This window comes from Poromitra crassiceps (genome assembly GCF_964638095.1).
Source record: "Poromitra crassiceps genome assembly, chromosome: 3".
Classification (NCBI taxonomy): domain Eukaryota; kingdom Metazoa; phylum Chordata; class Actinopteri; order Beryciformes; family Melamphaidae; genus Poromitra; species Poromitra crassiceps.
Genome location: NC_139625.1, coordinates 7,859,309 through 7,874,308, shown reverse-complemented (window position 1 = coordinate 7,874,308; position 15,000 = coordinate 7,859,309). Strand labels below are relative to the sequence as shown.

General features: G+C 43.2%; 1 protein-coding gene across 1 annotated transcript in view; it reads left to right on the top strand.

Moving 5' to 3' along the window:
• Positions 1-15,000, top strand: part of runx1 (RUNX family transcription factor 1) — a gene marked incomplete at both ends in the record, with an annotated part of 73,030 nt that overhangs the window by 33,814 nt on the left and 24,216 nt on the right. Inside the window, one exon of the mRNA XM_083632678.1 lies at positions 14,647-14,751. Within this exon, the coding sequence (XP_083488804.1) occupies positions 14,647-14,751 (105 nt within the window). The remainder of the gene's footprint in view (positions 1-14,646; positions 14,752-15,000) is intronic.

The window sequence follows — 15,000 nt, the reverse complement described above, 5'->3', positions numbered from 1 at the left end:
TGACCTAGCTGTGTGGGGGTACTGTAAACCTGACATTGACGACTGGTACCACCTGACCAACCTATCCGTACATGCATACAAACCAATACATATCTGACAACCACCCCAACCACAACATCAACACCCACCACTGCACTTGAATCATACACAGAACCACCACCACCCACCACTCAAAGCATCTATGGTGAAGTCTCTTCTGCCACCGTCACAAACAAGTACTTCTGTTTTTGGCACCCATCACTACTGTAAACTTTGACTCACTCACACACAAATGTCACAAATGCAATCAACGCCATAAAACAGAAACCGCAAAACACATATCCAATTCTCTCTGTCCATCAATAACCAGGAAACATCATACACCATCCCACTCGCACTTATCACACCACTGCTTACAAAATCACCAACTCAAATGACTACAGACGAAATGGAAGAAGCTATCCTCATGCTCAATCACATCTGAGTTGACATAATAGACAAATCATAGCCCTGACTCAGACTTGACTCCAAGACTCGACAGTCCCTCCACACAGTCCAGAAACCCCGACTCAGCTCCACACAAGGACAAAATGGATTGATATATTTCTTTTTACTTTAAGTTTTTCATTTCATAAAAACTATTATTTGCAATAAAAACTTATTGTTTGAATCATATCTGCCTCCTTTGCTGTCTTTTGTCCCAGTTTTTTATGCATTATATCCTAACTCCTTTAGTCAACCTTGAGCTTACACTTTTATTGCCAACTTGTAGATGTCCACTGTGCCCAAGCTTACCCTTTTAAAACATCTGAATAACAGACAAGTAACTTGTTAACTGATAACATATTAAGCCACTAACAGTTTGACTTAAAGGGTGATTTACACAACCTGAATATTAATCTTGTTATACCTATACAGAGACACTATGAATGTACCATGTGGAGTATCTAGTAACAGTTAGGATTTTACATTAATTTCATAATTTCATTTCATCACCAGCTCAGTGGCCTTGTGGTCTGAGTGTCCGCCCTGAGACTGGGAGGTCGTGAGTTCGATCCCCGGCCGAGTCATACCAAAGACTATAAAAATGGGACCCATTTGCCTCCCTGCTTGGCACTCAGCATCAAAGGGTTGGAATTGGGGGGTTAAATCACCATGTGATTCCCGAGCGCGGCGCACGCTGCCGCTCACCGCTCCCCCAGGGGATGGGTCAAATGCGGAGAACAAATTTCACACATTGTGTGACAATCAGTGGGACTTTACCTTTACCTTTACTTATGACAAATGGTTCAAATTCTGGCCTTGTGCTTATGCAGAGCTGATTTATGACTACCACCACTACTACAAAAGCATTGGCTTTTCATTGTGACAACCAATTACTTAGATCACCATTCAGGAACAGTTTGTTTAATCCTTTCCTCACTGAGCACCACTATAACCATGATCAGAAGTGTACAGTAGAAGCAGCACACTATCTTCATCCAATGGACTCGGAACACCACAAAAGCAACACCTCAGTAAGCTGTCCACTCATGGCTAACACATCTAAGCTTATCAGGAAGCTAGGATTTGAAATTATGACAGTTTGCCTAGAAAAAGTCCATTATTTTTTGACAGCCACCATTTGGCTTACCACCACCACTGCTACTTACTACATATTACTTACTACAAACTTGGTACACTTGTGCACATATCAACTCTGACTAAATGTGTAATTCTGTGTCTATATTAATATTATCTGACATATAACCCCCAAGTCACCAGAAGCTTGGACCCCGCATCGCCGCTTGCGGCTATATTTATTATTATTATTATTATTATTATTATTATTATTGTTTAGGAGTTGAGAATTGGGGTAAAAAAATAATTTCATCCTATCAGCATTAATGAGAAGTAATCTCTGCACTAGCATGTACGTCAGGTCAGAACAGGACAAGTCATAGAGGCAGAAGACTCCTGCACACTGCCCTCACTTGGCAAGACTTTTATTATATAATACATTATGTTTCGGTCAAGCAACCTTCATCTGGCATAGGCCAGATAAAGGTTGCTTGACCAAAATGCTGTGTATCCTATCAGCATGAAAATGAAAATGTGGACACAAATACAAGCACTTTTGTATTATGACTTATTTATCTTAACTCATTCTCTGCCAAAGACGTACCCGGACGTACTTTTAACAATGGCGTTCTGTGCCAAAGACGTACTCGGACGTACTTTCATGTTTTGGCTGTTTACATTACATCAGACACTTTCCCAGCCTGTGACATTGTTTCAAGTCAAACTGATAAAAGGAACCCGCTAGTTTAGTATTTATGGGTGGAGCCTGTGGTCGAAACAGAGTCCGATCCAGAGTTCTCGGCTGGCGACGATGGCGAGGAAGACGCCAGCGTTTTTGTTATTGCTCCACGACGGAGCGCCATGGCGCCATGGCTCCCCTTCACAGCGTTCTGATCCATCACACAGATGAATCGGAGGAGGAGAAATGGGTGCCACTTGGAGAGAGCGATGACGATGGTAAAAAGTAGCCTATTTTTTGTATCGCGTTTGAGATGAAATGATCACACACACAACATTCGAGTATAATTGTCACGCATTGTTTATAACTTATGCCGCCGCCATGACTCGCTTCACATTTCCTCTTGCCAGCTCTCCCTCTCAAGGGAGAGCTCTGTCACACTCAAGGGAGGGGGAATCACATGGATACGTCAAACGCGTCAAACCGCGTCACACACCCGTCCCCAGCAACCAAGGCGAAACATGTGTCACATAAACATTTCAAAGTTTACAGCACTAACGTAGCTATTGTGTGATCTTCTGTGCTAACGTTAGTTATGAGAGGTAACGTGACAGCAGGTAACGTTACAGCACTCGTTATTCCTGTGTGTGTGTGTGTGTGTGTGTGTGTGTGTGTGTGTGTGTGTGTGAGAGAGAGAGAGAGAGTGTGTGAGTGTGACCACATAAGGGTTCGTTCCATTTGTTTATGCTTTTATCAAGCTAAGCGAAAAATCCACATGGCAACTGTAAAAGTAAATCATTTATTTGATTTTGTGCACATATTTGATAAATACTGCGGCCAAGCCTCATCTGTCAAGAAACCCCAGGGGCCAGACTCTCTCTCTCTCTCTCTCTGTAGCCGCTCACTGGGCGGGATGGACCGACACAGCTCCCTCAAATACATTCTCTTATTTTTTATTTTTTATTTATTTATTTGGGAAAACAAATACTGTATAATGTGTCTGATGTGTCACTGAGGCAAAAAATAAAAGGCTCAAAAGAGAGTTCTGCTTGAAACGGTGTCCTTCACTAAAAACCTCTTTTTCTCCTATTTCTATTCCAAAAAGGGCATTTTTAGTGAAAACAAGCTAACTTCCACTGCTTGTAACTAAACAAGGAAACATGGTCGAGTTTCAGTTTTTTACAAGGGGTAAGAAGAGAGTCTCTGCTTTATTGTGAGATATCTTGTGTAATTTTATTCCTAGCACAGAATATTCTGTGGGTCCTGGAAGATCAGGAAATATGCTCAAAATCCTGGCACTGGGAGCACACAGACCGAAATGACCCTGGCAGAGAATGAGTTAAAGACTCCCTAAAGTCATGTTTCAAGATGTATATAAAATACTCTACTTTGAATAATAATTAGTGTCTGATGGTTTTTTCCACAAAAAAGTTCGCTTGTTAAAATCCTTAAAATGACATTCCCTCCTTCTTCCTCATAAAAAATTCCAAAGCAACCAATCAGGGTCATCGAGAGAACACAACTAGCCAATCACAGCAGGCTTCAACTGCTGAATACTGGACAGGGATTGGCTCCACCAAACCAAACAAAGCTGCTCTCAAATGATGTAGGGAAACATGGCAAAAAAAAAGGAAAATTGTAAATATAGTTTCAACAAAAGTATTACAAAAATAAGCCTACTACTACACGTGTGCGTGCACGCGTGCTTGGGTGAGTGAGTGTGTGTTTTCAGTCTTTGTCACGACTGCAGTCAAGTTCCTCTTTTGAACAAGCCTGTCATTTTTCTCTTTCACAATATCTGCATGCACGCACGCACACAGACACACACACACACACACACACACACACACACACACACACACACACACACACACAAAGACACACAGACACAGACACAGACACACACACACACACACCACCTTGTTATTCCGGGAACACACGCGCTTTGTTCAAGACAGCGTAAATAAGAGATTGTGTCTGATTGGCTGAGTCTGATAAAAACCGGGCGACCACAACTCAGCAAGCCCCGACATCACACACACACACACACACACACACACACACACACACACACACACTTTACGCGTGAAATCAGTTCTTATCAACAGCGTGTGAGAAAGAGCCATAGTGGATAGGGGCAAGGGTTAGAGAGAGAGAGTCCCGGAAAACATTGGGACACACACACACACACACAAGCATGCACGCACGCACACACGCACGCACGCACGCACACACACACACACACACACACACACACACACACACACACACACACACACACACACACACACGACCGGCTGGCTGATAGACACAACACAGAGTCTTCAGCTGTTCTGTCTGTTCTCTATCAGCCATCTTCTCTCACTGTAAACTCTGTAAACATACAGCCAGAAACACAGCCTGTTTCTTACTGTAAACTCTCTGTGTAAACCACAGGCAGAAACAACCGGTTTCTTACTGTAAACTCTCTGTGTAAACCACAGGCAGAAACAACCGGTTTCTTACTGTAAACTCTCTGTGTAAACCACAGGCAGAAACAACCTGTTTCTTACTGTAAACTCTCTGTGTAAACCACAGGCAGAAACAACCGGTTTCTTACTGTAAACTCTCTGTGTAAACCAGAGGCAGAAACAACCTGTTTCTTACTGTAAACTCTCTGTGTAAACCACAGGCAGAAACAACCTGTTTCTTACTGTAAACTCTCTGTGTAAACCACAGGCAGAAACAACCTGTTTCTTACTGTAAACTCTCTGTGTAAACCACAGGCAGAAACAACCGGTTTCTTACTGTAAACTCTCTGTGTAAACCACAGGCAGAAACAACCGTTTTCTTACTGTAAACTCTCTGTGTAAACCACAGGCAGAAACAACCTGTTTCTTACTGTAAACTCTCTGTGTAAACCACAGGCAGAAACAACCGGTTTCTTACTGTAAACTCTCTGTGTAAACCAGAGGCAGAAACAACCGGTTTCTTACTGTAAACTCTCTGTGTAAACCACAGGCAGAAACAACCGTTTTCTTACTGTAAACTCTCTGTGTAAACCACAGGCAGAAAAGAGCGTTTTCTTACTGTAAACTCTCTGTGTAAACCACAGGCAGAAACAACCGTTTTCTTACTGTAAACTCTCTGTGTAAACCACAGGCAGAAACAACCTGTTTCTTGTAATCTTGTAATCAAATAAGGGGGCTACTATACAACAAACAATGACCTGCCCCGGAAGTAATTCTTCTTCTTCTGTTCCGCCGCATTAGCCTACCAAACAGAAGAAGAAAAGAACTACTTCCGGGGCAGGTCATAGTTGACTTGCATCCAGTTTGTTGTGTAGCTGCATTTCATTCAGCTATTTCTAGATCGGACTAAATATGAATACCTGTGAGATGTCACAAATGCAATTATTGAAAAGAAAAAGTACAATGAATGCATCATTTATCCATTAAGGAGATGTTCTTTTTCACAGCGTAATGTTGGCCAGTATTATGAGTAATGTTGTGGTGTTTAGCATCTATTCTGTTAGCTGTCTGTCACGCCACAGCTGCCTGCTTTTGTGGAACAGTGGAGGCAAGTGGAAGCTCACTGTCAGAGACTAACGGACAGCTAACAGAATAGATGCTAAACACAAGAAGGAGGAGATGATCGGCTGGTTGTCGAGGCGTCCATGGCGGCCACCATGTGGAAAAACCTTGCCTCCGTAATGCGCCGGAGCTCAAACTGTGCCTCAAGGTGGTGAAACCATCATGGCCGTGGGCTGGCTTGCCAGAATGCCGGAAGCTTAAGGGAGACGGCGTTGACATTAGCGCTGAGGCTAGCATTAGCATCCGGGCCGACCACGCTAACTCTGTTTTTCTTCGGCATGCTCGTATCGATAACGAGGCTCAGTACCATGTGCCTATGAACTACATATGAACACCAATGTCATGAATGTGTAATATGGGTGTCTAATTACAATATACTGTAGTTCATATAAGTACATATGAACACCAATGTAATTACACATTTTACACACATTTGAAATGTGGTCTCTCCAATAGATCGGCAGCCAAGTGCGCACAGGGAAACCGATCTGGATTCCCAAACAACGTTAATATCGCGCTAATTTACTGATTACACTGGTACACACGCATGTGCACGTGGCCTACCTTTACCCCAAGGTAATGATGGAAAACTTGTGTAAATTAGGCTACTTTTTGTGTAATTTCATTTTGTGTATTTCACTTTATAGCTGCCTTTGTAATTGTGATTTTGTTACTTCAAAGTATTTTTTATTATGATTGTTTTTGTTATTTTATCAACCTCCCATTACCTAATATGATAAGATGCCGATATATTATTTAAGACACTCTATTTCTTTTTCCTTTTTTGGATCCTCATTTTTCCTTCTGTGTGAACATAAAAACATAACTACAATCAATATGACAGTAATATAATAAAGACACTCGGAGACTGTGAAAAACAGAGAGTGAGAGAGAAATGAGAGCCTGTGTGTGTGTGTGTGTGTGTGTGTGTGTGTGTGTGTGTGTGTGTTTGTGCTTGGCATTAGACTGTATGTGGTAACTCTACTCCAGCCTTGGCACACACAGCTCCACTGGTGGTCTGCACGTGTGTGTGTGTGTGTGTGTGTGTGTGTGTGTGTGTGTCTGTGTGTGTGCGTGCGTGTGTGTGTGTGCGTGCGTGTGTGTGTGTGTTGTGTGTGTGTGTGTGTGTGTGTGTGTGTGTGTGTGTGTGTGTGTGTGTGTGTGTGTTGTGTGTTGTGTGTGCGTGCGTGGGTGTGCGCAGTAAGCATGGTGTTGAGTGCGTGCTGGTTGCACCGCCAACACCCTCACACACGCGCGCACACACACACACACACACACACACACACACATACACACACACACACACACACACACACACACTGTTCTTGTTTTATTTGCTTGTCATTGTGTCTCACCATTGTAAAGCCTTATTGGGTTCCTTGAAAAGTGCTATGTAAATCCAAGTTATTATTATTATGATTAATATAAATATTAACATTAACATTAACATTACTATTATTATTATTATTATTGTTCTTATTATTATTAGACACGCTACAGAGCACTGTACGCCAAAATCACCAGACACGAAAACGCTTCTCTTACGCTTACTGTGGAATACCTAACATGCACACACACATGATTTGATGACGTTTCCCGGGAAATAACGGTGTAATACCTGACTCAAAGCCTCATATATGAAACATATATGTATACGCCTTTGTTTACAATCCTGTGTGGCGTATATTTATACATTTGCTGACCAGGTACATTCTTTCATATATACATATGGACACTTTACACCACACTTATTGTATATACTGTAGTTACTGTAGCCTTTTGCCTTGCCTGTTTTAACTTGTGCGTACATTTATTTTATTTTGCTGTGTGTGACAGCAAAGCAATCCGGAGTCAAATTCCTTGTATGTGTACATGCTTGGCTATTTTGTGTCTAAAAGGCAGGAAGTAACACAGGTGCACCAAAATATTAAGCTTTCCAACTTCTAGTCCATTTAGTTGTTCCAGTACTGGGGGGCCCTAATTAAAGAGCTGATTGTGTGTTTACCCTGCCTTGTAGACACAAAATGGCAGCTGTAAAAAAAGGCCCATAAAGCTGATTCTGATTCTGATTCTGATACCACCTTTATAGCACATCCTCACAAGGGAAACGTCGACGACAACATTGGTCGTCTTGCAACGTGCACGGTTAAAACAACCAATGTTTATGAATGCGACCTCTTGTGGTCGTGTGAGTAAGTGCACATGTGCGCACTGCATCTACGACAGAGTCGTGAGCTGTAACCAGAAAGTAGCGACGACCTCTGGTGGTCTTTAACGTAACGACAGTCTGATATTGTAATAGCTCGCTGACATGTAGGGCCCTATCGTCTTACAGGTGCTATCATTTGCGCAGCAGTTTGCTCACCTCTTATGCCATCTTCCCTGCATCTTATGCTATCGTCTACCTCCACCATTCAGTTTTGTGCCGGGATCTAAGCGCAGGCACAGGTGTAGGCGTGGGCCAGGCGTGTCCGTGCTAAATACTGGCCTTTGCGCGCCTCTTATGCTATCGTCTGCCTCCCGCAAGTGTCATTTTGCACTCTGGCGAAGATACCATCGCCATGTTCCGAACGTAAAACACAGGTTTGGGCGTCGCCCATCCCAAAACGGGCATGTCAGCGCTAAAAGTTGGCCGCAAAGTCCTTGCGTGCGCGCAATTTTAAGACCACCTAATAGCAGGTCTTAGTGCTAAAACCCCCACTGCGCCTGAACTCACGCAGTATATTCTCCGTGCAGTGCAGGGCAACTTCTGGCTTGGATACATTACGCACGGCATGTACGCCCCTCTCTCTCCAAACCTCGCACGTGCGCACACGCTCCCACCCCCTCTATATAGCCCACATTGCAGAAAAAACACACACCTTAATTTAAAAACCGAGAATTCGTTTGTCATGGTTTACTTCACGCTATCCGGGTGCAAAACGGGCGCTGACGCCAGTATAGTGTCTTCATACTTCCTCATCGTCTAAACCAAGTTGTTTTACTAACATGATGCCGTGTTCAACCAGGAAACAAGGCGCCAGCAATCCCACCCAGCACTGAGCTTTACTGCGGTCACCACCCGGCTGCTGATGCTGAAAAGTGCCGAAAAGACACTCGCTCATATTATGTGCTTTTGGGAGTCAATGACTTTAATCTGTCATTTTGGTATGAGGTGTTTATGTATCTGTAGATTATTACTGGCTCTCTCTCTCTCTCTCTCTCTCTCTCTCTCTCTCTCTCTCTCTCTCTCTCTCTCTCTCTCTCTCTCTCTCTCTCCCTCTGACACACACACACACACACACACACAGGGTAGACAGACGGTCGGCCTTCAGCCTTCATCGCCAGACTACTGGACGGATTAGTCACACGACGGCTGGACTGGCCAAGTCTGCACACACACACACACACACACACACACACACACACACACACACACACACACACACACACACACACACGTGTTCACACACACACACACACACACACCCACACACACTTTCTCTCCCTTTCCTTTTTCATGCTATATCGTCTTTATATTATATTCTTTTAAAAATGTGTGCATGCGCATGTGTGTTTATGTCTGTGTGTGTGCGTGCAGGCGTGTGTGTCTGTGTGTGTGCGTGCTTGTGAGTGTGTGTGTGTGTGTGTGTGTGTGTGTGTGTGTGTGTGTGAGATCTCTGGTTTATTCCTGTCTGGGAGTCCAGGACTTAATGCATCAAGCAGACCAAGAGGATATTTTGGGAGAACAGGAGGAGGGAGGAGAGACGAGGATCGCCAGAATAAAATGTCAGGATTATACGTTTATGCAAACCTCAGATACCCTACGTACCGTCTCAACGTCAATTTGAAACAAAGCAGCGGTTGATTTGAAAACCTCGCTGCCTTGCCAATGTTAAACGCAAATAAAACAACTTTAAAAACGTTGGTTATGTTTAGCCCGCCTAAAACAACTTGGTTGAGGTTAGGATATGCCATGATTGGTAGAAAGAAATGTCGATGTTTGAAACCATGGGCGAAGTTTGAACTTTAAAGTTGGGGGTTCATAACAAAATCAAGAGTAAAATTCATAATTAGGAGCAGGTGCATTTTCATATTCTGACTATTATGCCCAGCAATGAGTGATGCAATTTTGTACGAATCACCATAGAAACAAAACTCTCACAAACCACAAAACCGAAACCAGATAGCTACAACTTCAATCAAATCCATCATAGTCATTTACACAAACAGTCTAAAGCCTACTATAGGCTTTAGGGCTGCTGCCAAACCATGGCCTGTTTGTGGCAACGTGATGGACAAACCATGGCCTGTTTGTGGCAACATGATGGACAAACCATGGCCTGTTTGTGGCAACGTGATGGACAAACCATGGCCTTGTGACGTGATGGACAAACCATGGCCTGTTTGTGGCAACATGATGGACAAACCATGGCCTGTTTGTGGCAACGTGATGGACAAACCATGGCCTGTTTGTGGCAACGTGATGGACAAACCATGGCCTGTTTGTGACGTGATGGACAAACCATGGCCTGTTTGTGGCAACGTGATGGACAAACCATGGCCTGTTTGTGACGTGATGGACAAACCATGACCTGTTTGTGGCAACGTGATGGACAAACCATGGCCTGTTTGTGACGTGATGGACAAACCATGACCTGTTTGTGGCAACGTGATGGACAAACCATGGCCTGTTTGTGACGTGATGGACAAACTATGGCCTGTTTGTGACATGATGGACAAACCATGGCCTGTTTGTGACATGATGGACAAACCATGGCCTGTTTGTGGCAACATGATGGACAAACCATGGCCTGTTTGTGACGTGATGGACAAACCATGGCCTGTTTGTGACGTGATGGACAAACCATGGCCTGTTTGTGGCAACATGATGGACAAACCATGGCCTGTTTGTGACGTGATGGACAAACCATGGCCTGTTTGTGACGTGATGGACAAACCATGGCCTGTTTGTGGCAACATGATGGACAAACTATGGCCTGTTTGTGACATGATGGACAAACCATGGCCTGTTTGTGACGTGATGGACAAACCATGGCCTGTTTGTGGCAACATGATGGACAAACCATGGCCTGTTTGTGACGTGATGGACAAACCATGGCCTGTTTGTGGCAACATGATGGACAAACCATGGCCTGTTTGTGGCAACGTGATGGACAAACCATGGCCTGTTTGTGGCAACGTGATGGACAAACCATGGCCTGTTTGTGACGTGATGGACAAACCATGGCCTGTTTGTGGCAACGTGATGGACAAACCATGGCCTGTTTGTGACGTGATGGACAAACCATGACCTGTTTGTGGCAACGTGATGGACAAACCATGGCCTGTTTGTGACGTGATGGACAAACCATGACCTGTTTGTGGCAACGTGATGGACAAACCATGGCCTGTTTGTGACGTGATGGACAAACTATGGCCTGTTTGTGACATGATGGACAAACCATGGCCTGTTTGTGACATGATGGACAAACCATGGCCTGTTTGTGGCAACATGATGGACAAACCATGGCCTGTTTGTGACGTGATGGACAAACCATGGCCTGTTTGTGGCAACATGATGGACAAACCATGGCCTGTTTGTGGCAACGTGATGGACAAACCATGGCCTGTTTGTGGCAACGTGATGGACAAACCATGGCCTGTTTGTGACGTGATGGACAAACCATGACCTGTTTGTGACGTGATGGACAAACCATGACCTGTTTGTGGCAACGTGATGGACAAACCATGGCCTGTTTGTGACGTGATGGACAAACTATGGCCTGTTTGTGACATGATGGACAAACCATGGCCTGTTTGTGACATGATGGACAAAAGAATCACAAATGTTTCTCCAGTGGGGCTGGAAAGTGTTGGTGGCCGGGAAAACCACATAGAGATGCAGAGAGATGTTTTACGCACATGCATGTCAAAAGTCACGCTACGATAGCTATAGACAGTTTTCACAGAAACCTAGCTTATTTCCTGTTAGCTATTGTATTAGAAAACACTGCAACAGGAAGTGAGCTAGGGGCAATTTAGAATGTTTAACTTGTCAAGTTGAAACCGTCTATAACAGCTCCATGGCGAAGGTATAAAGCTGCACAGCACGCACGCGCACACACACACACACACACCTCTCCATGGAGAGGTTATTACGCACACGTTTTAGTTGCATTGTTTAGCTACATCAAGGCTATGCCACTCAGACATTGGCTCATAATACATGTCAGCAAATCCAGAGAGGAGTGTGCTAGGTAGGCTAATATATCTCTGCCTAAAAAGTGCATTCTGCTGCTCTGTCAATGACGTAAATTGTGTAGTTTTTTAAATCAGTGTACTCGTTTCTACCTGCTTGCAATTATAATAGGGATACAATATAGCGATAATGTTTAAATGTTATGATGATGTGGAGATGCCCATGCTGGCTACGGTTGCAACTGGCTACCAGACCACAGCATTGGAAATCAGACCAGACCCAATGTTTTATAATAAACCGAGAAAATAATCACATTAGTTTACCCCCTTGTATAGAGCAAGGCATTACAACATAATATTAGTTCTGTGTTATTAAAACAGATCATATTTAACTCCATACATACATTTTTGGCTACGGCCGCAAACTTCACCCATGTTTGCAACCCTGGGGATCGAACACAGGTCTCTGGTGTGAAAGGCAAGTGTTCTCCACGCCGACCACATCATCGTGGTATTTTAATAGCAGACTCTATGACATGTATAACAATATAAATGTATTTATTTTAATAGCACACTCTATGACATGTATAACAATATAAATATATTTATTGCAATAGCACACACTATGACATGTATAACAATATAAATATATTTATTTCAATAGCAGACTCTATGACATGTATAACAATTAGGACTGTCAGCGTTAATCGTGCATTAACGCGCGCCGATCATGGCGCGTTTTTTTTTTTATCGCGTTAATCGCATGCCGCTATTTTGTCCCTTCGTCGCACTCGTACTTGTAGTCAAGCCGTCCGGTTTCCTTTCTCCTGCTTGTGCAGGCAGGCATGGAAGAGAACGACAGCAATACGCTTTTAAATGGCTCATTTTTCTTCCCAAATGGCACAGTGGATAAGTCAAGAGCCGTAGTTTGCACCTTGTGTAAAACGGAATTAAAATATCACCGAAGTACATCGAGTTTGAGGCGAGCGATCACCTAAAGTAGCTAGCGGCCAGCTAGCAGCCAGCTAGCTAGCGGCCAGCTAGCAGCCAGCTAGCTAGCGCGAGACTCATCACTCATTCTTCCTTCAGAGTCTCGGATGCGCGGGTCCTCTAACCACTGGGAGGTCGGCTCCAATGGCTTCACGCGATATACACGTTATCAATACACAGTTTCCAATACCAAGCCATTATTCACATGGAAGTGCCAAAGTTTTTAGCTCAGATACAGCCTTCTTCGGCTGTGTCATTTTGGGTTTCGAGTGCTCCACAGCGCCGCCACCGGAAGTATCGGTTCTGGAGCGTTCTGGAGTGTTTACAATTATTGTGCATTTATTTTCTATTCAAGATGCATTTTGTAGACATTTTGTGACCTCCTGTCTATTGCACTTCTATTGAATTGAAAATAAATCTAAAATTCAAGATCACAAAGTACATTTATTTGCATTCATTTGATTCCCAATCTGACACACTGGTAAGAATTATTAATATCTAATTAAAAATGCTTTGCAATGCAAAATAATAGCATTTTAAACATGCGATACAAAGATGCGATTAATCGCGATTAAGAAAATTAATCGTTTGACAGCCCTAATAACAATATAAATATATGTATTTCAATAGCAGACACTATGACATGTATAACAATATAAATATATTTATTTCAATAGCAGACTCTATGACATGTATAACAATATAAATATATGTATTTTAATAGCAGACTCTATGACATGTATATACATATATTATTTCAATAGCAGACTCTATGATGTGTATAACAATATAAATCTATTTATTTTAATAGCAGACTCTATGATGTGTATAACAATATAAATCTATTTATTTTAATAGCAGACTCTATGATGTGTATAACAATATAAATATATTTATTTTAATAGCAGACACTATGACATGTATAACAATATAAATATATTTATTTCAATAGCACTATGATGTGTATAACAATATAAATATATTTATTTCAATAGCAGACTCTATGACATGTATAACAATATAAATATATGTATTTCAATAGCAGACTCTATGACATGTATATAAATATATTTATTTTAATAGCAGACTCTATGATGTGTATAACGATACATGTATCTATTTCAATTTAAATTTCAATCCATTTCATTCTAGAAACGTGATATGCAGCGTATGTTTGGTTCAGATATGTGACATTCTACCTTCTGTGTATTGCGATGTAATGCCCACATTTTATTCTGGTGACCAGGCTGGGAACATGAGAGGAGTGTAGTGCTAAAGGATCTGAATCCTAATGATTTCCCCTCTCTCCTCCTCTCCTCTCTCCTCTCTTCTCTCCTCCTCTCCTCCTCTCCTCTCCCCTCTCCTCTGTCTTCCTCTCCTCCTCTCCTCTCTTCTCTCCTCTGTCTTCCTCTCCTCTCTCCTCTCTTCTCTCCTCCTCTCCTCCTCTCCTCTCTCCTCTCCTCTGTCTTCCTCTCCCCTCTCCTCTGTCCCCATCTCCTCCTCTCCTCTCTCCTCTCTTCTCTCTTCTGTCCTCTGTCCCCTCTCCTCTCCTCTCCCCTCCTCCCTCCTCCGTCCTCCTCTCCGCTCTCTCATCCCTCCTCTCCTCTCTTTCCTCTGCTCTCCTCTCTTCTCATCTCATCTCATCTCCTCTCTTTTCCTCTCCTCTCCTCATCTTTTCTCCTCCAGGGAAGAGTTTCACTCTGACCATCACAGTGTTCACCAACCCTCCTCAGGTGGCAACGTACCAGAGAGCCATTAAAATTACAGTGGACGGTCCTAGAGAGCCACGGCGTGAGTCTCTCTCTCTCTCTCTCTCTCTCTCTCTCTCTCTCTCTCTCTCTCTCTCTCTCTCTCTCTCTCTCTCTCACACTCACTCACTCACACACACACACACACACACAAAAACAAACACACACACACATAGTTATGCAAACACAGACTCTCTTTACACCTTTCATCAAAATGAGTCTCGTACCAGATTATGTACAACGAGTTGGGGACATGTGAGTGACTGCAAAACTCTCAGCCGTGCTCGTGGGG